Source organism: Bacillus rossius, chromosome 3, assembly GCF_032445375.1.
Source record: "Bacillus rossius redtenbacheri isolate Brsri chromosome 3, Brsri_v3, whole genome shotgun sequence".
Lineage (NCBI taxonomy): Eukaryota > Metazoa > Arthropoda > Insecta > Phasmatodea > Bacillidae > Bacillus > Bacillus rossius.
Genome location: NC_086332.1, coordinates 79,822,431 through 79,847,517, shown reverse-complemented (window position 1 = coordinate 79,847,517; position 25,087 = coordinate 79,822,431). Strand labels below are relative to the sequence as shown.

Genomic DNA, 25,087 nt, shown 5'->3' with positions numbered 1-25,087 from the left:
GCAAAATTGAAAATTAAGGGAGGATGTTGGAAGGTAATTTTCATTTTGTTTATTATGTTGGCAATGGTAGAGGCAATAAGAGTGTGTAATAATAAAAATATAATATGAATAAAAGAACAAGAAAATGATATATAAAATGGCGTATGTATCTTGTGGTTGATTGTAATATTGGAACAAGATGTATTGTGATGTGATATAAAATAAAGTGAGTAATAGTATAAAGAGCAGTGTAATGATTAATAGTTAAAAATCCACACTTCACTAATAAATAAGATAAAAGGTAAATCAACAGCCCCCCCCCCCCCCCCCAGGAATCATAAAGTCCTCCACTGGCGGGGCCCGCTTGCACTTGCAAAAGTTTTAACTGTGAAACGGGAATGATAAGCATAATTCCGTCCCGACCCCCAGTAAACCATGAGATCCTACAGATTTTCGCCCCATGCATAATATCTAAGTAAAAATAACTAATTATGTAAAGCTATCTGCCTTTAAATCCAGCAAATTACTGCCAAAACTTTGAGCCACGCCGTTACTGTGTCCGAAACAGATATTTTGGGCTTTAAATCGACCACAAGACTAAATAAGTCGGGATTTGGGCCTCGCCAAGGGTGTGTCTGTGTTAGTGAGGCGGGATGATAAGCGCGACGCTCCCTAGTATTTCTAGCGCAGTATCGCCTCTAAGCGCAAGAACTGGCGCAAAGTCTGCTCGTCATGCAAAGGGCAACCGTGAAATCTGAGCGGTGACCGTTGCATTATATGGCAGAGAAATGAGATAAATGTGCAATGGAAGTACCTTAAGTGCTTTCAAGTATCTGTACCGGTTTTAATGCCTAAAAATTACTCTGAAAACTCGCCTTTTAGCCATTTTAACTCTTTTTAAAATACAGTTAAAACATTTAATTCAGAAACAAAATTACTTATCGACCCTCAGCGAATTCTTAAATCTTTGTCGTTAACAGATTCCACTCGGAGATTTTGAGTTTTTTTCAAATCGCATTGTTTTTGCAGAAGTTCTGCGCACCGTGTGTGACTCCAGATATGCGGGGCCCTTAAGACTCAGTGTTACACCTGGAGTTGGTTATTTCATTTCGTTGTTAATGCTATCATAGTATCTGACATTGAAAGGATTTTCCCGTAAATTTATTCCTATATCCTATAAATCTCTTGCATTTGTTGGTAGTCCACGAATTTTTTAATCAGATATTTACAAAATATTTTTTTAGCTGTAAAAGATTACGCAAGCGACCATAATTACGAACACTGACGCGATGTTTTACAGCTATAAAATAATACTGAGTAAATGTCTGTTGAGAAAATGTGGAGACGAAACATAAAATGCAGGACAGCCGCTAGGGCTTGACTTGAAAAGCCCTCTAGTAAAAGTAATGGCAAGAAGATGAAATACAATGTGTGTGAGACAGAGTCTTAATTTACGAAGCTGGCATAGCCCCAAATAGCTCCAAAAAATTATCAATCGTTGTTTCGGTTACTTTTCCTCTCCCCTCCTCAACCTACTTTGATTAGGCTGAAAACATTGCAAATGAAGCATAAAATTGTTAATAAAAATATATATCATATGACTGACTGTACAGAAGAATAATGACGTGGGCTGTAGATCTACACTGATGGTCCCAGTCGGAGGAACAGAAACAGGGGAAGGAGAGGGGAGATATCCCCCCCTCCCCAAACCGGAAATAATCTCTCATTTCCACCAATAAATGGAAATAACATGAAAGCAAACAGCGGGAAATGTAATAATATCTTCCCTCTTCCACCTCTCCCCCCCCCCCCCCGAAATAAATTCTGCATACGCTCCTGATCAGAAACAGCTTTTGTTGCTGTACCGCGCACAGCGCCGGTGAAGTAACTGAATGCAGCATGTGTAAGCGAGCTGTTTGGTTTTACGACATGAACTGACTAAGTCTTATGGCTTGGTCGACCTCGGAAGTGGTGACTTGAGAACAGAGCACTGCCGGAGAGAATTGGTACGAGGAAAACACGAGTGCCCCTGAGAAAACCCACTGGCTGACAGCAACATCCGCCAAGTTTCGCAAAATTCCCCACAACCCGGGTTACCACCGTGAGTCTTTTTTAAAGATAGACTTAATTAGTGTTAGTAGTGTACGTACAGCTAAACGATGGTAAGAAGCAAGTAGCGTGACTGCTGGTCCCGAAAACGGCGTAAGATCAGCATGAAGTAATATTAGTGATATGTATGTACAGGTAAAAAAAACGCATCCTTTATTTTGTTTATAACATACACATATAGTGTAAAAAATATGTTTCTTTACCTGATAAGGTGATAATTTAATAGTGGTATATGTAGTGAACCGTTGTACACACCACGTTTAAGTAGCGAGGGTCGTGGAATAAAATCTTAATTTCCATAATGACAAAAATTGGCAAGCTCGGAGCCCACTATACGTCCCTATACAACAAAGAAAAAAGAAACTCAACCCTTTACCAGGGTTGATTAAAATAAATTCAACGAACAAACGCAATTGCTGGTTCTTGCAATGCGGATGATTAATTAAAATTTTTTTTACTGAAATAGCGCCATAAAAAGGTTTTAATTCCAACTTCCCCATTGCAAGAACCATTCAAAGAATGCTTTACCAGGTTGTCCACCTAAACCCACAAACATAATCTCCTTTTGACTTCTCTAGGACTTTTATCATAATTTCTGACTGGCCAAACACATGTAATATTTCCATACTAAATGACTATAGACCCGGAAATTACGCGAATTCGTTTGGCATCGGGCTAAAATTCAAAGCCATGTGTTTTCTCTACCGACGTCAGCTTTTCCACTGACTGATTTCTAAGTGAGAACCTTTTTGTTGATGTTAGTTGGCACTACCTATTCGCTAACTCCGGCCCAATTACGAACACAGTGCGAGAGTGTGGACCTTTGCAGTCTAACTTGCGAACAAATGAACCTGCGAAATTTCGGTACCTTTATAAGCACGGCCGTAGCAATAGCTTTCACATGGGGGGTGTCCGCGGGTAAAAGCTAAAAATTTAAACGCTCAAATCATAGTCATTTAACAATTTCTTAAACATGAAATGGGTATACACTAGTTCAGCTGCATACAACTAAGCTACATACAAACAATAGTTACTTTAAGTATATTTAAATAAAATTTGTAAGTAATGTCCATAAATAATTTATTTTACTGTAAAAAAATTAACAAAGTAGAAGAAAGATAACATAAACATAATATTGTATATCAATAGTTTTTTTAAAAAAAAAACTACATAGGTATTTTATTTAATCTTTGTTTGTGATGCTTCGGCTTTTATTTATTTTCGTATTGCACAATCAACATAAAACATTTTGACATAAAAAATACTACAATCAATTAAAACATTTGGCATAAAAAGCCTTCAAAATAAAATAATAAATTAGAGGTAAAAAGTTAAAAAATTGAAAACTTCAAAGTACTAAATTTAGCATTTTACGTCTTGTGGCCAACATATTTATGATTTCATCTGAATCCAGTTCAGAAACTATGTCACGATGAACGCTCATCAACGCAAGCCCAGTTAGTCGTTCATCTCCCATGCTGTTTCTCAAGTAGTTTTTTAACCTCTTTAGGGTTGAAAAACATATTTCTGGGGTTGCTGTGGACACTGGGAGTGTGGCCAAAATAGTGAGCAGCTTTTTTATAGTAGGAAAAAATTTATTCTCGCACTGATCTAGACTTTCTAGTGTGGTGGATGGTTTTTTCGCCATATGTTCCCAATGATTCTGCCATATTTCATACTCACTTGAAAAATTATTTGCCTCAGTTTTTCCCAAAAATAATAGTGCTATTTTTTTTAAGCCTTCCGCTTATCCTGGATCCTTATTGATCTTCTCAGGCAGAAGCATTTGAATCCCTTCTATTATTTTTCATGTGGTTTAAAGCGTGCATCAAGTTTTATAATCGCATGGTCAATGAAAGGGTAAATACATTTCGACAATAATATATCTCAGCAGTTTCTCCTGGAACATTACTGCGCTGAGTTTGCCTTCCAGTCGTTCTTGGAACATTTATGTCGTTTAAACTGATATTCTTTGCTTTTTCGAAAAGGATCGCGAACTCGTTTTCATTCCGAATATTTTGTAAAGTATTTTTTATTGTTTTTACATAACTGCAAATATTGGTCAAATCGGCATTGATCTTTTGCATTGCCTTATTTAGATTTACTGAATATGAAAATACTTTTCTCAGTACAACTAATGGACACGATGAATTGGCTGTTTTCCATAGCTGTTTGCAGTTGGTATGCTTCAGTGCTGACATTTCTATTAGCAGAATCCTGAAGTGTTTTAAGTGCTGTGCGTACTACTGGAAGCATTTCTGCGAATCTCTTAACAGCCACATGTTTTTTCTGTCCATCGCCTCTCACAAAGAGAGATAAGCATTGAATGAGATGAGTTATTTTGATCCGCAATTTTCTTCATAAGACTGTATCTAAGTGGAAATTGAAGAAAAAAGGTTTACTATACTTTTTATGGTTCCGATACAGTTTCTTATCATAGGTAGCTCACTTGAATGCGCTAGAACCAAATTCAGAACGTGAGCCAAACAGTGTACGATTTGCGCTTTTGGGTATTGTTCTGCGATAATTGTTCTCACGTCTCGTAAGTGACCACTCATCACTGCAGCACCATCAAACCCTTGCCCAATAAATTTATCCATGTCCAAATTATAGCTTAAGAGATGCGTTATAATAGTCTTCGCTAACGCTTGAGCTGAAACATCTTCAACGTTGATAAATTCTAGGAAATCTTCTCGGATGACAGATTTTCCAGTCGAGCAGTCAGTCTACTTCTTCAAGGTTGGATTTCACTCTCTCCTTTTTTTTTTCTTCAAAAAATCCAAAAGCGATACTTGGTTTGATGACCGTTTCATAATAAATTTTTATTCAAGAGTAGATATTTAATAAACCACAAAAAATGGCTTGAAAAAACATGTTGGCTGGCGAAGGCGTGTGGTTCTATCAAGGTCGCGAGACTCGACTGTTGTGCGCATGCGCAGTAAGCGCGTCGCGCGGGAGGCGGGTGCGGCGCATGCGCAGTATTAATGGTGCGCAGAAGTTGGGAGGGGGGATGTGCAAGGCGCAGTGTCCACCTAGCATATATAGGTAGTTCATTGTTTTGACGCGTGCTCATATTTTGTGGCACAGATTATATTATCCGTCATCAATAATCTGCTAATTTGAATTATGTCGTATGCTAAGGGGGGGGGGGGGTCTGGACCCCCTGAACCGCCCCCTTATATACGCCCATGTTTATAAGTAACCAATATAGATATATACCCTACTTATTAACACTACAATAGTCACATCGTACTTACGGATTCCTCCGTGTCGTGACAAAACTGTCTACACAGTTCACGAACAACATCTTCCCACATTGGTACGGTCAATACAGTATTTTTCCCTAAACTTCCGCATCTCCAAATGGATACCCCAACGTTCTTTCCTTTTGCAAAAAGAAATATCAGCTCGTTGCTCCTCCACAGTTGACGATGTTTGCACAAACGCCATTTTACATGTGACTGACGAACATTACCAGTTCGTGGACTCACGAGATCTTGCATTGCGCCCAGCCATTAGCGCGCTATAGTTCCCTTTTTTAGTAAATAAATTTTACTAATGTAACCAGTCCAACTGTTTACAGTCATATTATTATTATCTTGATTATTATTGTAACATTAATTGTATATTTCATGAGCCGATCTTATGTATTTAATAATTTTATTGTAAAGAGGACAACAAAAGTTTAACATATATAACACATCTAATTGCCAGAGACAACACACTTTTTAACTTCAGGGTTCTCTAAGCATTATTCTTTGGAAACTTTATTCATTTGCCTTAGTTCAGCACTCTTACACGCTAATATCCAAGTTTTATTTCACTATGCAGTTAATTTGGTTTACTGATGGCCCTATAGCTCCTTGGTTGCTAGGGACGGAAAATAAATAGTGAGAAGGAAGAAGAAAGAGACGCCATCGCCATCTTGCAGCGGGAAGACGTTTCTCGGGCTGGGGCGAACCAAAGCCTTGGTTGCCGCTCGAGGAATTGAAGACTCGCGTCATCCGCGGTCGTGTGCTATACATAATTCTCCACACTATGATTTGCGAGAATAGTTCTGGACTGAATAAGTCTCAGATAGGGAGTATCGGCGACATCTAGTGCCAACTTCCGCGTCGGTCCCGTTCGTCCCCGTAGTGGTTCCGGACGACTGGTGTCAGCGCCAGCTACGATCGGCCACGACGTTTGGTGAGACCGATCCAAATTAAAACAGACTTTTTAGGACGAGAGGGAAGTCGAGTCTTCAGCCAGACACCCAGCTACTTCAGATCTTCTGTAGTTCGCCAATTACAGCTTCCAGCGTCCAGTGTTCCAGCGTCGCAGCAGACCACCTGGAGGTCCTAGGAGGAGAGCCTCAAGCCTCCGACAGCTTCTAGCTAGACCCGGCATGGTAGTCGATGTGTTTCTATGACCTCATTTACATTTACTTACTGACACATAGGTCTGACAAAAATGCTAACATACACTGTAAATGATTTTGGTTGTTCCTCTCGCTGAATTGCATGTTGACAGTAACTTCACGTCAATATCTAAGAACACATTAAAACCACATGTTTTCCAGCTATTCCTATTTTATTTATGGTAGGCTAAATGTGAATTACGTCTAAAACAGACCTGGTCATAGGTAATGCAAATTTTCACTCGTCACACAACACTACCAAATTTATTTTTAATAATTACTCTCTTGACAGTAATACAATGCAGTGACGTGCTAGCTGGATTAGCAGTCTGGATAGTCACTCCAGCAGCAGCGTTCCTGAGATTTACTGCGGAGAGAATAGGCGACAAAACCCTGAGAATATTCATATTTTATGATAATAATTATTGGCAGTGTAGACTTTCACAATATCTACTCTGCAAGAACCCCAATAGTTCACAGTGGCACCCATTATCGTGGGGCTTGTACAATTGGCCACCACCATAACCACTGTGACCGACCAAGGAAGGGGAGTACGCGACGCGAGAGTACCCACACTAATTATTTTCTTACTTAAAAATTGACACATGCGTTACTTATTGATACGCTCTCATACAAGTAGAGACACGATTATTTCGCGATAATTCACTGGGAAACAGAGTAGACTTGAAGCACCTGCACATTTGCTTCATGTTGATGACTGGCTACAGTGCTCTTGACACGTCCTTGATACGCACTTGACGCCTGAGCCAGTTGTAAACAAGATGGAGAAGCGGTTACCCAGTCACGTGTGACCCACCAAAGAACGTGTGACGTTTTTATCCAAGCAAAGAAGCTGCGCGCCTTGGGGATTTACGACATTTAATCAAACAGTGAATGGGATCACGACATTAAATATCCTCACAATGGCCACCACGAGCGCAAAAGGGGCTTTCAAAACCACACAGAAAAAAAAAAATCCCGTACTTTTACCAAAGATTCCTTTGGAAACCAGTTGCCAAGAAATAGGGTGAAATACTACTAGAAAGATATTGTAACTTTGTTCAACACATGGCTATGGTTATTTTTGCATATACGAAATATGTTTTACGAGTTAGTACTGAGTATTTCTTACTAAAATTGGTGCATAATTTTATATTTTAATTTATGTACAAATTTACAAATACCTGTAATTTTACATGAATGCCTATTTCTGTTCCATTTACAAAAAAAAAAATATAACTTCAGTGTACGCGCCCTGATGAACTAGTCCTCCAATGTCTCGCTCCCAGACGTCCCCAGACGCTCAACAAACCTGTTACCCATCTTTGCCATAACAAGCTAGCAGTCACCCTCAGCGAAGAGTTTCGAATACTATTCTTTTACATGATCATGTAACGTTGTTTGGGGCAAGCCGCGAATTCACGAAGCCAGTCGCCATACCGGGAACTGGAGTCCTATTAGCTGGAGGACAGCAGCTGGCCTGTCCAGTTAATTCTCGTGTGTTCACACGTTATTACATTTCTGCTTCAACAACAGCGAAGTAACTAGACTAGTTTCCAGCCGGGGCAAGAACTCATCTTGGCGCCCCCACCCCCCTCTTTTTTATAAACCAACCAAACCAAAACCTTTCCCGACGACACCTCATTTCGCCACTACATAAATTAATTCCACTATTCCAAATATTTTTGATTCCACTTAGATGGTAAATGAATAGTTTTATTTGCAGTTATTTCATTTTTAATATAGCGCAAGTTGTATAGTATTCGAAAAATACCAACTTTTAAATACTTGACTATATGCATGTATGTATATTTCCATACAAATAATTCAATTCATCTGCCCTCCTACTATTTTTTTTTTTTTTTGTATTTTAACACTACGATGTTCAAGTAAATATCTATAGTGAAAATTACTCTGCTAGTTTAGCGCGGCCCCCCCCCCCCCCTTCTGGTTTCTTCCCTGCTTGACAACAGAGAAATAGAAATAGCGGGGCGCTCATTGTTAATGTGTCGAGAAGATATAAATGTAACATTACAATAACTGTGCCGAAAATTCATTTCTGAATCATGCAAGGTGCTCGTAGGAAATGTGGAAAAGAAGTCGGGACAAAATAAAGGATATTGAGAAGATACATTATGATGACTCATCACAGTAACGTAGCTAGTTGCGAGTAGAGGACCCCATATAATGCAGGTGTACACCTGGAAGTTTTGAGCTAATTTTGGTGATATCGCACGGATTGCCGACCAGAAAGACGTCTTCGAGAAAAAGTTTCACTGTGAATTGGAGTCCCGAACTTTTTCGTGTGATCCACGTTCACGAATCGAAGCCAGGACATCCTGTACACCGAGATTACTGCGTAGGATATTGTACCAGAAAATCTTAGGTTGTGTATACTGTTTGACTGTAGTAGGTGTCTCTTCTACATCGTGGAGCTTACGAATAGATCAGCCATTGGCCAGTGCATGTCAGTTCCGATTCCATTGGCCGGTGAAGGGGGGGGGGGGGGGGGGGGGGTAGCAGAAACTCTAATTGCCAAGATTGATAGCTAGTTATTGAAGGAATTTTTGACCCATCCGCTAGATAGTAGCCTTTAAAATATATTACTTACATAGATACATTGATTGTGAGAAGTAAAACATCACCTATTATCAGGCAAACAAACCAGTAAAAAATTAGTTCACTTTATTTTGGTAGCCACATATTCTGTGGTTAGGCATATCAGATATGTGCATCGCCTACTCATTTATACAGAACACGCTTTTTCTTTATTAAAAACCAACATTGTTTTTTTTTATATTGTCATCTACTAAACAATCAGTCGTCGAATAGCTAAATTATCATTATAAAGCCAAAACTTTGGATTGGAACTTCCCGTTCGAGTTTTTTTTATTAGCAGATATGGGCCCACCCAACAGATGGCGTCACATGATGCGCGAAACATGGTTTTTGTTGTCACTGTAAGAGTCGCACTTCTGTATCTCCCTCCTTGTTCTATGGTCAGGACAGTTGACTGAGCTGGTAAGTTTTCGCGCCACTGATGTGTGAACTCAAACCAATTGTGTCCACACGGCGTCAGCTACTGGTACACTAACTGGCTTCGTTAGGACGCTGCTTTAAAGCTATGTATGACTTCGAGGATAAAAAAAAAGTAAAGAAGAAAGAAGGGGAGCGGCTGCTATTAAAAAGAGTACAGAACCGGTCCTAACTCCCCACTCCTTCATACTTTTTTTTTTGTTGTTTTAACCATCCTCCTGTATTGTATTCGTCTTGCTTAGATTTTTTATTCTTTATATACTATGGCGCTGTGATGTAGAGTAAATTTTGGCCGAACCTGTTATCTGTCTTCTTGTGTTCCAACTTTTGAATCGATGAAATGAGTAAGAAGATCAATTTCCTTGTCAAGACGCTGGCTGTTAACGTTTTACAGGTTCCGTGTGTACACGATCCTAATTGGTTGTCGGCTTGTGTCAACAATCCAAGCCTTTCACTCACCGCATTTGTAAACAGTGCTCTCAAGGCTTAACACTGCGTGGAAGAAGAAAAAAGTACGAGTACTCCGCAGTATAAACATTCGGACAAGGAATAAAAATAACTTCGAAAGGAAAAAAAAAAAAAAGCAGTGGCTGGTGTTCCCGCGATAAACGCTTGGCAGCTGAACCATTGGAAGATAAGACCAGTCAGAGAAAGTCCGCCGCAGCAGGAAGCAGGCACACACAGCGACGATGTTCCCGACCAGCCGACAAGTGGACCACGCACAGCTCTCCAGGGTACGTCAATACAGATGCACTACTTTTAAGCACAGCTGTCGAGCATACAAAGTTACAGCATGACTTCTGAAAGGCGCGTCATGACCTGCAAATCCCTAAACCCAGTGGCGTAGCCAGGATTTGTGTATGGAGGGTGTTAAGAAGCATGCCCCCCCCCCCCCCCCGTATTAAAGCGGGGGGTCCGGGGGTCCTCCCCCGAGAAAATTTGGATTTTAAGGTGTAAAATAGTACTATTTTAGCAGTTTTCGGTACTTAAATGTAAATATTGTAATGGTAATTTTTTTTATTAATTTTGATATGAAATTTGTTTGAGTGATGAATAAGAAATTAATTAAAGATTTGGTGCTAGGGGGGGGGGGGTTTGAACCCCTAAAGCCCTCTCCCCCCCCCCCCCCCCGGCTACGCCCCTGCCTAAACCAAATTAAATTACTTCAACAATTATTTCCAACTCAAAGTCGTCTGCATAGCCTTAAGATGATAGAGAGGGAAATAAAAATTTAAGAAAATAAACAACCTACAATTTGGACCAATAGACAGTATGTTTAACACGGTGACAATTTTCTTTACTAATTACTAATATGTTGACAACCCCCTGATTTCATTTTGCTACTTTTTTACTTCGGTATCAAAATTCCATGCACTAAGTTTTTAATGTTTCCCAATTGCAGTGCAGAAGCGAACAGCGTATGTGCAAGGCTCTGTTGTTATTTCCTCTTTGAATTGTCTGAAGCAAACATGTTTATCTGCTACTAATGAATCACTGTTATCTCTTAGGTACCTACGTAGCTCGTACACAAATCTACAGATGTCTGGACTGTGTGAAGCATAATATTCTTTACCAAGCACTAAGAAAATTTATAAAAAGCAAATGTAATAAGAGTAAACAATAATATATTATCCATGCAGATTGGTACGATCAAGCACCTCACATTCTGATTTTTTCAGATGGATTCTGGTGGTCTTTGACCTTATGACCATGATATTAGAGACTTTTTCTAAACAGTAATGCTCATGTGTATTTTTTCTTGTTATACAGAAACGTATTACAACTTGTTATATTGTACTAGGATATTAATTTTCCTTTAAAACATGTTTTAATCCGGTACGGCATGTTTAAAGACCCTTTCCAATACTTCATAATATAGTTGTGTTTCATTGCTCTCCAAATACTGTTAATGGTGATGTTATGTTTTCTTTCATATCCACATCTGTTGCACAACACTTGGACCTAGGAAAAAGCAACATGCTAGATTTAAAAATAGAAGCAAACTCGAGAGAAAGGTCGTAAGTGGCAGTGTTTTCTAATGCCTCACGAACATGGCGAGGGTCACAGGTTCTGTCCCTACTCTCTGGTATGACTCATACTTATGAGCACTGAGTTGGTATCCAAGTAGTTAGGAGCCCACTGCAATCTTAGGTAGTTTTATAAACTATTACCTACAGTATGTTGGAACCTCCATATATGTATGTGAAGATGTAATCAAAATATAATCAAAAACAACCTTTATGACAGCCCTGGTAAAACAAATTTTCATTTTAAGAAATTTATGTAGAGATGAGAAATTTATAGTTGCACAGAAAGAAGACTTCTAACACACCCATTCTAGGGTTTATAACTAGAAGCAATAATGTGAGCTCTTATAATAGCCAACAATAATGTTGGATGAGTTGTTGAAATCTTGGAGGCCTCCCTCACCTTAAGCCTCTGTGCATAACCGTGCAACGTTAAATTCTATCATTTGAATTGAAGATTCAGAGGATACAACACTGTCCCATTAAAACTTTAGTGATGTCTAGAATCTGCCTCAGTGAAATGATTGAGAATCTCTACAGGACATTCCAACATATTGTGGTTAAAATTAGTGATTTGCAAAATAAGGCAATGAAGTGAATGGTTACATACTTGTATTGCAGTATATACTAAATTTATTCTATTAAACAAAAAATAAGCAGATAGTTATTGGAGCCAGTTAATTATTTTCAGTAAGCATGTCATAGTTTAGGCTCCAGCATGCCGAGCTCAAATGCCACACAATTTAATATTCATAGATGCCAATGCGCAAGTGTTTCATAACTTGCCTTGAAATTAATTTGCAAAATTTCCCAGTCCCGAGATGTGGGTGGGGAAGGATTTTGAAAAAGATCCCAACCAGCGCAGCAAACTGAAAGTAGAATTTTCAAAAGATTTGTTGTGTATGTAGGGTAATTGTGGACTGGTGACAAATGTGGTGTGTTGGCACCACTGTTTAGGAGGCGGAGTTGGTGTGCTTGTTGTGTGGAAGACAGTTGAGCAATGGCGCATGATGGCGTTCGTTATGTATCGTGTTGTGTTGTAAACTGGCAAATAAATACCTACAATAAGGAATAAAATGTGTAACAGTAAACCCAACATCTGGCGACGAGGATGGGATTGAAGTGCCCCAGTGCTTAATGCATGCGTCGGTTCGCCCTAGTATTTAATTAACGAGTCGTTATATCGGCATCTCCGCAATGGCTTCTTTGTTAGGCAACATAGAAGAATTTGATGTGGCAAATCCGCAAGGTTGGGATGCCTATGCAGAGCGTCTTGAGTTTTACATGCAAGCAAACGAGGTTATAGGCGAAGAGAAGAAACGTGCAGTGCTTCTTAGTGTGTGCGGTCCGAAAACGTATGCGGTAGTAAGATCGCTTAATTCTCCAGCTTCTGTGGCCTCCACATCATATGCGGATATTATGAAAATTTTGAAAAATCATTTCTCCCCTAGGCCGTCGGAGATTTACCAACGGTTCAAATTTCATCGTCGCGATCAAAAGGACGATGAAAGTGTAGCAGAGTACATTGCAGAATTGCGTAGGCTAGCAGAACACTGCAACTTCGGCGCTAATTTGGACCTAACTCTCAGAGATCGATTTGTGTGCGGGATGAAGGACGAGACAGTGCAACGTCGGCTATTAGCAGAAACGGCATTGACATTCGCACAGGCACAGGAGAAAGCCCTTGTTGCGGAGGCAGCAAACCAAAATACCAGAGACATCCGGGGGGCTGTGTCCAAGCCGGTGTACACTGACTACGTAGGGCAAGAAGCACCACAGGGTAATGGGGTGCAACAAGCAGCGGGGGTCGACAGGGTGAGCAAGGTTAAGCAACCTCCCAGATACAATCAAGGGGTAAGATGTACTGGATGTGGTGGACAACATTTACGAGCTGCTTGTCGGTTCAGGAACGTGGAATGCTATTTTTGCAAACGGCCTGGCCATCTGGAAAAGGTATGTAGACAGAAGGTACGTGAGATGAACTCTAAGGGTAATGTTCACACAGTGGAGGAAGTCCCGGAGGTGCAGTTGGGCACAGTGACAGGTAGTACTGAACCAGATATTTACAACTTATGGAAGATAACAGCAGCAGGATGTGAGGAATTGTGCACAACTGTATTAATAGATGGTCAGGCTGTTGAAATGGAATTAGACACAGGGGCTGCGGTGTCAATTATAGATGAATTGACTTTCCAGGCAATTTATGCAAACAGAAAACCTGCACTGTCTAGAACCACTTGTGTGCTGTATGACTATAGCAAAAATTCTATTGAGACATTAGGCTCGTGCAGGGTTCAGGTGACATATGGTGGGTGGAGGTGCATGCTTCCATTGATAGTTTCCAAGGGGCGTCATCGCTCTCTGTTGGGCCGAAACTGGATGCAACCGTTAGGGATTGAAGTGAAGGGGGTGTTAAAAGTAACGGGGGTGCTATCAGAGTTAGTCTCAGAATTTCCCGAGGTATTTAGTGAAGAATTGGGCGAATTTAAGGGACAACCTATAAGATTCCAACTAGACTCTAGTGTGGCTCCGGTGAGGTTAAAACCTCGTGCAGTACCATACGCCCTGCTACCGAAAATTGAAAAAGAACTGGAAAGATTAGTAACACAAGGGGTATATACGCCGGTCACGTACTCAGACTGGGCCACACCCATTGTTCCAGTCTTGAAGCCAAATGGTGATGTGCGAATATGCGCTGATTATAAAAGCACATTGAATAAGGCATTGAAGGAGGATCTATATCCTGTTCCACCAATCAGCCAACTGCTTGCAAAACTATGTGGAGGCAAAGTATTTGCAAAAATTGATTTGGCACAAGCATTCCAACAGTTACGAGTGGATGAGAGTGCGGCAGCAGCGCAAACTATCATCACACATAAGGGGGCATTCAAAGTAAATCGTCTGCAATTTGGGGTGCGAGTAGTGTAATACCTCAAGTGTCTTAAAAAATAATTAAATAATAAGGTTAAAAGATTTGGAAGCTTTGATTACTGAGGCCCTTAATTAATAACTAGAAAAGTCAACAACAGAGGCGACACTAGAAGTAAACAAAGAAAATTTAGGGACTCCCTACAAATACTTGGGAGTAAAAGGATCGTTATTATATATTAAATAAATAAAAACAACTGTTACGTCTATAGACTTCCTTATTTTATTAATCATTGTTCTTTTTTTTTTTGATAGATTAAATTTTCCTTAGTAAAGACTGTTTTTCATTGATAAGTGATCTTATTTACATAACTCACAATTACACTTATTATATGATATTCCTTAACGTTATTTACGATAGAGCCGGCCCTTAATGTATAACAAAAATTAAAATATTTAACAACAAGACTGAAATTAACATTGGTAACTTTAAAGTTTGTACATATAGTCCTTCCAAAACATAATATAAATTTCTTCTCCTCGAACTGCCTTTTACTGTCCGCTGTCTTAACTGGGTTACACTAATCTTGGGTTCGTGAATAAAAAGATAGAATTATGCGGGTATCACCCGGGGCTGTAGGTAGACGGTGATCAAGGTAGTAGGCCTAATGATGTTGGATACTGCGCAGGAACCGACTCCAGAGGTTCTGGCAGAGGATTTTGGTTGCCCCAAACTTGGAACCCTGTCTGAAACAAAAGTCCAAATTCCAAAGAATTAGACCTGTTTCCAGACAGTATACTTAAATGGCGCAAAAGGCCAATAGAGGGAAATAAAAGGGGGGGGGGGGATGATGTCAAGACTTACCAAAACAGGGTGTTGGTCCTGGCGCTCAGGAGAGGGCGTCTCGTCTCCGCAAACTCGAACCACGATTCGCGGTAGCCACGGAAGTCATCATGATTAATTAGAAAATAAATTATATAAAAATACTAAGTTTCTCTACTTTCACCTAAACTACTGACTGGTTAATAATTTTAGCTAGGGACTCCATCCCTTTAGTCTGAGAAGACTACATAATATACGATGTCGATGATTCGCCGAAGATCGCAGATACAAACGGTACCAGTCAGTCAGGAGGCGCGCACCGAAGTAAGTTCAGAGCGGGATCTCACCAGGATATCATAAGCGCGGGGTCTCTAGTGAATGGGAGGGGGGGTAGGCTCTGGGCCGAAAATTACCGAGTCCACCCGAAGGTGTCCGGCATAAAAAAAATAGATCTTACTGGAGTGACTGCGCGACTGAGGCGCTATCTTTTGGTGGCGAGAGGAAGTACTAATAAATCGACTAGTGACCGACGAGAGTGTCAAGCTAGGGGGTTAATGGAGTAACCAGTGGTGCCACCTAGCGGCCTGAGACATAAGGAGGGGAGAGGTTGTCGTTACCTCCGCGCGAGCGCGGTAGTGTCGGCGCTGCCGACGCCTCACCAGTGGCATTAGTTACCACAGCCGTCGCTAGGTGTCGTTAAGGTGCAGAATCGTAACTGCGGCTGCCAAGCCTGAGATGGCCTTGAGTTCGGTTAACGCACTCGAGCGGTCGTCGCTCCTAGCCACTTCTGAGAAGAGAGGGTGGGTGAGCAGGCGGGGGGTGGCTTCAAAAAACGCATGGTCTGTGGGACACAAGGCCCACGGGATCCTCCTGTCGTGTCTTGCTGCTAGTGAACCTTATACCGATTCGTGACAGAGTTAGCAGGGCTCAGCACTGCTTCACAAGCTGCTCTTAGCAAAAGGAGACCCGCGAAGAAATAACGTTACCGGCTCCGACGTGCCTGGAGGCGGGAGAAATATTAGCCAGAATGCTAGCCTAGCATGAGGCTGGGAAAGAAAATCAGCTCGCCTCTGAGAACAGAGGCTGAGGGCCTGGCCGTAAAGAAAATAAGATGAGAGAAAAAAAATAATATTTCCAAAAATATTTAAGATTACAAAATTTTTAAATAAAACGTGCCTAAATACCTAATACACGGCACAGTAGCACCAGGGAAGTTTCAACGATTCATGGAAGACCTACTGGCGGGGCTAGAGAACGTCGTGCCGTACTTTGATGATGTACTAGTGAAGGGCACATCCATGGAAGAGTTGCTCATCAATGTGCGACAGGTACTACAGCGTTTCAGAGATGCTGGTATACATGTCAAGGCAGAGAAATGTGTGCTGGGGGCTTCAGAAGTTACATTTCTAGGCTATGTGGTGGATCAACATGGGTTACGGCCCACCCCCGACAAGGTGCAGTCCATTCACGATGCACCAACACCAGCAAACAGAGATGAATTACAGGCATATCTAGGTCTTCTTAATTTTTACCATGCATTTCTGTTGGATAAGGCTAGTGTAGCAGAACCTTTGCATCAGCTTTTGAAGAAAGACGCTCGCTGGGAATGGACCACGGTGCAGGATGCAGCTTTTGCGGCTACAAAGGCTCTGTTAACCTCAAACTCTTTACTAGCTCACTACGACCCACAAAAGCCACTTATATTAACGTGTGATGCATCTCAGTATGGAATTGGAGCTGTTCTTAGCCAACCGAATAATCAGGGGGAAGAAGTGCCAATTTGCTATTATTCACGAACCATGGCGTCAACAGAGCGGAAGTATGCCCAAATTGACAAGGAGGCTTTAAGCATTATAGCGGGGGTCAAGAAGTTCCATAATTATGTTTATGGTCGGCAGTTTGAAATACGCACTGATCACAAACCATTATTAGGACTGTTCACGACCGATAAAGTCACACCAAACATAATCTCGCCCCGAATGCTTCGCTGGAGTGTAATACTAAGTGGGTACGATTTTGTGTTGGTGTACAAGCCAGGATCTAGTATTGCGAATGCGGATGGCCTTAGTCGGCTACCAAGAGCAACCCCAGAGATGGAGGTACCAGCACCCATGGAAGTGCTGCTTCTGGAAGTGTTAGACACTCCCCCCCTCAGGGCACATCACATTGCAGGTATGACTAGGAAAGATCCCATTCTATCTAGAGTTTGTTCGTGGGTGGGAACTCGTTGGCCAAGTGACAAGTTAGGGGAAGAATTCCAGCCATATGTGAGGCGGCAGCATGAGCTATCACTGCACCGTGGATGTTTGCTGTGGGGATCGAGGGTAGTCATCCCAAGTGAGGGCGAAATCCCCTTCTGCGAACTTTACATGCTTGTCACCAGGGAGTAGTAAGAACCAAGGCATTGGCTCGCAGTTATGTGTGGTGGCCAGGACTGGACAAGGAAATCGAAGAAATGGTACAGCAATGCGAGGTTTGTCAGTCCACGCGCCATGCGCCACCAAGGGCCCCAAACCACCCCTGGGAATGGACCAGGCAACCATGGTCACGCCTACATGTAGATTTTGCTGGCCCTGTTCAGGGGCAGGTGTTTCTGGTCGTCGTTGACTCGTATTCTAAATGGCTAGAGGTGCTTCCAGTGCCATCCACAGATGCTAGAAGCGTTATCACAGCAATGAGGTCTTTGATGGCTACCCATGGAATTCCAGACACGATTGTGAGTGACAATGGAACAGCATTCAGTTCGGCTGCATTCACTACCTTTGCAGATAACAATGGGATCAGGCTTATTAAAGTTGCCCCGTACCATCCATCATCCAACGGACAAGCAGAAAGGATGGTACAGTCGGCAAAAGAGATGTTGAAGCGGATGAGCGGCAGTGACCTTTCACAGCGTTTAGCTCGGATGCTGATAACACAACATGTAACACCTACAGCAGTTACAGGGACAAGTCCAGCGGAACTGCTGATGGGGCGTCGGCTAAGAACATGCTTGGATAAAGTGCACCCAGATCTGGCAGAGGACATGAAGCAAAGACAAGAAGACAGCATGACTACATCTCCACCAAGGAAGTTCAGGCCACAGGACCTGGTGTACGTCAGAAACATGGGGCGTGGGCAGAAATGGTTGCCTGCTAGAATCATTGAAGTAACCGGTCCATTATCATACAAGGTAATCACCAATGATGGGGTGTTGATGAGGCGGCACATTGACCAGTTACGGTCCAGACATGCCCACCCTCCGGAAGAAGCCATAGAAATGACCCCATATGCAGGCAGTGAAGTAAGGTCACCAATGGCAGTAGAGGAAGAAAAGGACCAGGCCGTACAAGGCCAGGGAGCGGAGGAGAGAGCAAGTCAGGACCTACCACCACCGTCTCCAGGTGAAGAAGCAGACTTCAAAGGGTTTTCGCCAAGAGTACCCATGGCTGCAGAACAACAAAGCACCTTTCAGTCTCCACTAGCTGCAAGGGAAACAAGCGAAGCTCGTACACCAAAACGGACCAGACCGGCCAGAGAATCTGTTAAGCCAGGCTGGATGAAGGACTGTGTCATGTAAAAGGGGAGGGGTGTTGTGTATGTAGGGTAATTGTGGACTGGTGACAAATGTGGTGTGTTGGCACCACTGTTTAGGAGGCGGAGTTGGTGTGCTTGTTGTGTGAAAGACAGTAGTGATGGGCAGAACGGTTCTTTTGACCGAACCGGTACTTTCGGATCAGTTCCGTGAAAGATTCGTTCAGAACGATTCGTTCATCTCGGTCATTTCGTTCTTTTCTGTGAATAGGATCTGGCTCTTTTATCAGGTGTCGTAACTCGTTCATCCTTTAGAGTATTGGCTACGTGTTTGCTTCCAGCCTCCCCTCGTTATCGCGTGACCCGATAACGAGAGGAGGCTGGATCGCGTGGGTGGTTATCTTTATCTACTCTGCATGGGTAAATGAAATTTCAAACGTCTAGTTGTATACTGACTGTTATAAAATTATTGACTGTTGATCGCTGCAAATGCTTCATGCAGTGATTCTATATAATACGGGAGCATTAAATCTAAGAATGTTAGGTACGAAAGTGATCTTTCTTAACTTTAATTTGTAATCGCACTATTATAGCTAGTACTTGAACATTGCTTTTCGTAGCCAGTGAATCACAGTTGCGTATATGAAACAAGATTATTTATATTGTATTACTTTTTAAGTTACAAATATTAATATACAGGCTATTTACACTCTAGAGAGAGTAAAGTGTTTACATGTAGACCAACACATTTAGAAAAAAAAAGACAAAAATTGAATACTACTACTGCGATTCAGTATGAAGAGAGAAAAATGAAGTAGGTACATTAATTAACACCTAAATGGTAAGTGTGAACATTTGTAGTTACTTTCCCTGTTATTTTTAATTCATGTTTTTTTTCCCCCCCAAATTTGTGTATGTGAATGTGAAAACGCAATTTTAAACCACTACTTAACAGTTGACATTTTCAGGTATAGATACTTTTCATGTTACCCTATTTTATTTGATCAGTTATCGTTTGCTCTTATGAACATGCTCACGCTGTGATTACTAATTCTTCAGACTCCTGACGTCATGAATCATTTCACGAACGAATCAGACCGGGCGCGTGGCCGGTTCTCTCATCTCGTTCTCTCGTTCTCTCCGCGTTTTCGTTCTTCCGAATCTTTCAAGGTACCGGCTCTCAAAGAGCCGGTTGGTTCTCTCGTTCTCTCCGCATTTTCGTTCTACCGAATCTTTCAAGGTACCGGCTCTCAAAGAGCCGGTTCTTTACATCGCGAACGAATCGCAAGATTTCGTTCTCTCAAAGATTCGTTCTTTTTGAACGAATCGTTAACGAACGACCCATCACTAAAAGACAGTTGAGCAATGGCGCATGATGGCGTTCGTTATGTATCGTGTTGTGTTGTAAACTGGCAAATAAATACCTACAATAAGGAATAAAATGTGTAACAGTAAACCCAACAAGATTAAAACAACCCAAAATTGATTAAATTCATTTCACTACTTTCCCAAGGGAAAAAAAACTTATGGGAGTGCAGAGATAATTTTTTTTACTTAGGAAGAAAAAAAAATCACCCAGTTGAACTAACTGTTAGCAATCAATTAAAAATCATTTTGTTTTAGGTGGAACTTCATGTCCACTTAGATGGTTCGCTGAGGCATGAAACTATTTGGGAGCTTGCAAAGTGAGTATTGAAGAACACAGCCAGACCATGGGCGTATACAAAAAGAGGGTACGAAGGGGGGGGGGGGGGTTGTCTTAAAATAATTTATCACACCCACCAACAATTCTATCACCCCCCCCCCGCCCCATCAATTAAATTCTTTCTGCATTCACTCCTGAGCCAGACTTACTTTACATTTTACACCAATGCCTTTATTGCTTTCTTGCATTGCCAACAATGTGATTACTCTTGTGATTCACATTTCTTTCTACAAAGTGCAGCACTTGAACTTCCCAAGATCCTTGCTCATTATTTTCTTATGCTAAAGAAGTGTTGTGGAAAGAAGGTTAAGTTTACTACAATAAATATTATGATAAATTGAATTTTAAATAATAATTATAGATAATCCTGTAAATAAAGGAAATCATTGAAGAAACACTAACCAATCATTATTCATATATTGTTGGCTTTCTTTAACCCAGTATTATTCAGTTTGGCAAATTCCATACTTCGGCACAGATCCACCCGCTCGTAGTCAGATGTTTTGTAAGGATCCAGCGGTTTCATGGCCTTAATCACAATGTTGCGTCCTTGGTCTTAGATTGCTCAGCGTTTTATCTTTCTTGCCAAAGAGCACCTTATCACAAATAGTTTTAAAGATCATTGTAATGCATTACTATTTTTTTAGTATTCCTGTGAAAACTACATCGACATTCTATAATCCGCAAAATTGCCTAATACGACACGGCAGAGGTATAAATGTGCCAAATAAAAAAGCTTTCATGATTTAAGGCTGTGACTACACTAGAATTAAACTGAAAATAGTAAACAATTTTTTCTTGAACCAAGATATATTTAAACAGCTTGTTAATTCTTTATTACATAAATATAAGCCACTATACCACCACACAAGGGCGCCCATACCCGGGGGCAGGGGGGGGCCGTGGCCCCCCCCTAGCTTTCAGGGAAGGAAAAAAATATATAGTGTAGTCAGGTGTTTTACTTTAAAGAAAATTATTTAAATTCGGTATTATGTATAAGTGGTTCATCAGGAAGATATTATTGTATATTGTTTTTTACATGTCTACTTCATTTTTTATGTTAGTTCAAGCATTAGTTTCTGCTGCTGCGATATAAGGTGTTGTGTACAGGGAGAAAACGCTGTTCAAGCGCAACGCCCGTGGCGAGTCATTCCCCTTCGTAATGCTACCCAAGCTCACGCGATAACACAACACAACAGATTTAGACCAGTCAGAGTTAGACGACGCGACAGTTGACATGTGCTTGTAGACGGCGAAATGTTTTGCTACTTTTTCGTCATAATAATGTGTATGTTCACAATTAACATCTCAAAACAGAGATTTTTCAATAGTCTTTAGGTCTACAGTTTTATGCATCTGGTCTAGATTTAGTTTAGTGTATTCAGTCAGTATAAATAACTTAGGTGTAAATAAATCAGTGAAAAGTGTAAAGATAAAAACCATTGTTATTATGTAGTGTTTCTTAGTTTTCCTCATTCGTCACATCCGCTTAGAATATTCACAATTTTTAAGGTAAGCTTACACCTTTAAAGTTTCTCAAATAAGAATTATTGTTCAGAAAAGTCTACAACGTAAAATTTATGTAGGAATTTTGAATTTAGAGGAAAACCACTTTTTCCCTTCAAAAGTGTTTAAAGGGATAAGGATTCTGCTACCTTCAGTAAACTCGGAAGCAATTTACACTGGAATCCCGATTTTACGTACGCTCACGGTCGCTTGGATTGCATTCGTAAAATCGTTATCTTCATAAAATTTTAAACACCCCACCCCCTGAAGATACATGTTATAATTTATTGAACGGAATGAATAAATATATATATATAATATTAAATAGTAAAAACAATGACTGCCATCTGCCCTCTGCCCACCCTTGCGTTCGCCTTATTTTTTTAACATTCCACAACTTGCCTCATTGCACGAGTGATATAAAAGTGACATCTCAGCGACTAAACACAATTGCACCACGCATTGTATCATGTTAACTTTTGTGTGGTGACAGTAGGTTGTCTGACATGCCTTTCTTGGATATCTTTCCTTTTCGTAAGACGCGTGCTACTAAAATAAATTTATATTTGAATTTGCAAACTTGTCCACTCCTTGCCAGAGACGACTGAACACAGACGAGACTTTCCAGGATCGGGTTGATGAGCTGGAAGAATTCCCTGCCTTGCATTTTTTTGGACTTCACCTTATCATATTTATCAGTTAATCTTTAACAGATCGGCTTGAAAAATATTAATGAACGTACTTTTAGTAACATATTCGAGGAGAATTAGCACACAGTTCAGTGTACACCTGTACTGTTTCATAAAAGTGATCATAGGTAGGGACTGGAAAAATTCGCAGTTTCAATGACCACTAGGATAGACTCCACGATTCTCTATGTACTTGTGCAACTATCACCTGGTCATTGGCTACCGACTCGGGACACCTGTTTATTGCGATTTTTATGATTCGATACTTCTTTTGTTGAGCGATTGCCATTGGCTCAGAGTCCTTCAGGTAAATTGCGGTCCAATCACTGACGCAGCATTAAGCTAAACGAGTTTGGATTCCAGCCTGTCTCGAAAGGAATCCGCGAATTTTTACGGTCTCTAATCATAGGCTTATTTGGTGAAGAAAAACGCTGCTCTGTAACGACAGACATTCATTAAAAACACAGTACATTTTAGTGCGAGAAGCCCTTGAATTTGTGATAGCCATAGGGAATTATTTGTTTGTACAGTAAGTTAAAAAAAGCTTAGTTTAAAATCCGCTCGTCGCGTCTACTTGCTGCGTCACTTAACCATTTTTGAGCGTTGTTTACTGGGAAACCGATGCAGCGAAGGTAATGAATGTGACACATGTCAAGATAATGGCATGGGTTGCTGGAGATTAGCGGAAAGGAGAGGAAGTAGCTACTCAATATCGTTTCTTTCTCTCATGCTTCACAAGGTTTCAAGCTCAGTTGCTATGCTCACGAGCTGGAAATGTTGGAATGGGTAAGGAATGTTGAGTATAGTTCATTTGCGGTAAAATAAATATTTTTACGGCCTTGACATAATTTTTCAGTCGAAGAAATTTCGAACTTTGCGACAAATAAAGTGTACCTAGTCCATTTTTTCTTTTCGATTTTGTGTTTAATTAATATTTTTATATGTTTTCATTGTGTTTTTTTTTATAAAATATATTTTGGTGTCAAATTTTCCGCATTTTAGATGGTTCCTGAAAAATGTATTCGTAAAATCGCGGCTTCGTTGAGTCCGGGCTCCGTAAAATCGAGGTTCTAGTGTACTCTTAATTCTGAAGTTAAGTACTGAACATGTTATTTAAGTGTTTATCAGGGCCGTATTTACGCGCAGGCTATCTAGGCTGTAGCCTATGGGCCCGCACCACAAACGGGGGCCTGCACCACACGACACGAAAAAAAAAAAATATGCTGTGATTTGGATCTTCTTATATTCTTAAAATACGCCTCGACACAGTGTCCGGTTGTTTTGTGTGGAATAATTGCGCCGAACTAAACTCTTCTGTGGAAAGCTGATATATGAGTTGTGTCAGCATTTAGAAATTTTCGATTATTTTCATTGGTTTTGTTGTCACTTAATTCCTTAACATCTAAATACTGTTTGGTTAAATTTTCTAGTTTAATAATAAACTATTTTTTTCTGCGCTTTACTATCACTAAATAAACTTATAGTCATCAACTACTGAATCCATCTGTGCTAATTCTAAATGATAAGCAATTATGATTCATATCGAAACATAGTAATATTCATTTAATTGTGAAACAATTTTTGACTATAATTATAAGCGTAGTTCAGGTGTTACATTTAAAAACAACTATTTTCTGACTGTGATAACATATTAAAATTGTTTCTCTCCCAAAGTTAAAACTTTTGACCAACACGTTTTAAACTTTATAATCATTTTAATTTAATTTGTATGCGACATTTATTTAGGGGTAAAGAGAGAAATTAGTTGAAGGACTGTATTCTTGATATTCGTGTACCCGAGACGCTGCAAAAATATAAGGACTGTATTCCTGCATTTGTGTTGCTAAAAATTCATTTGTTTCAATAAAATAGTTAATATTAATTAATAAAGTAGCCAATCAAGTTTTTGTTATGGCGAATGAGTACTGTGGTCTAGTATTTTAGTAACAGGACAAAAATTTTTAACAGGGTCAGAACTGGAACTATTTTATGGCTAGTAACAAGCCGCAGTTAGTCTTCCAAAATATTAAAAATACTTTATACCCCTAAGTCTGGCCCCCCCCTACAAATTATCATATGGGCGCCCTTGCCACCACATTCTCACCACCAATCTTGTTTACTAAACAAAGTAAGGTACTTTGTCTGTACTGTGTCACTTTGGCATGATCTACTAAATGGTAATTTTCAGGTGACTTATGTTTTTGTGCAAACATACATCACACATTAAATTCCCAATTGTTGAGGAATTAAATATGCGGGATGAAATACTTTTTCTTCCAACAAAATTTTACTTTTTTTCTAGAGATAGATAAGCAACTAACACACTTTAATATATATATATATAAACCATGTTCAACATTCTTAAAGAGACTTTAAATCCTCTACTACCATCATCCTATAAGCCATCAAGACCGCCATATTGGAAATTCGTAA

General features: G+C 40.4%; 1 protein-coding gene across 5 annotated transcripts in view; it reads left to right on the top strand.

The window, feature by feature from the left end:
* Positions 1-25,087, top strand: part of LOC134530956 (adenosine deaminase-like) — a 70,459-nt gene that overhangs the window by 14,337 nt on the left and 31,035 nt on the right. For 2 of the 5 annotated variants that reach the window (XM_063366313.1, XM_063366312.1), the window contains exons 1-2: positions 10,151-10,257; positions 20,378-20,439. In XM_063366313.1, coding sequence (XP_063222383.1) covers positions 10,213-10,257; positions 20,378-20,439 — 107 coding nt within the window. In that variant the 5' untranslated portion in view covers positions 10,151-10,212. Of the gene's footprint in view, positions 1-9,917; positions 10,258-18,896; positions 20,440-25,087 lie in introns of those variants that run through there. The other 3 variants (XM_063366310.1, XM_063366311.1, XM_063366314.1) reach the window with 3 other exon arrangements.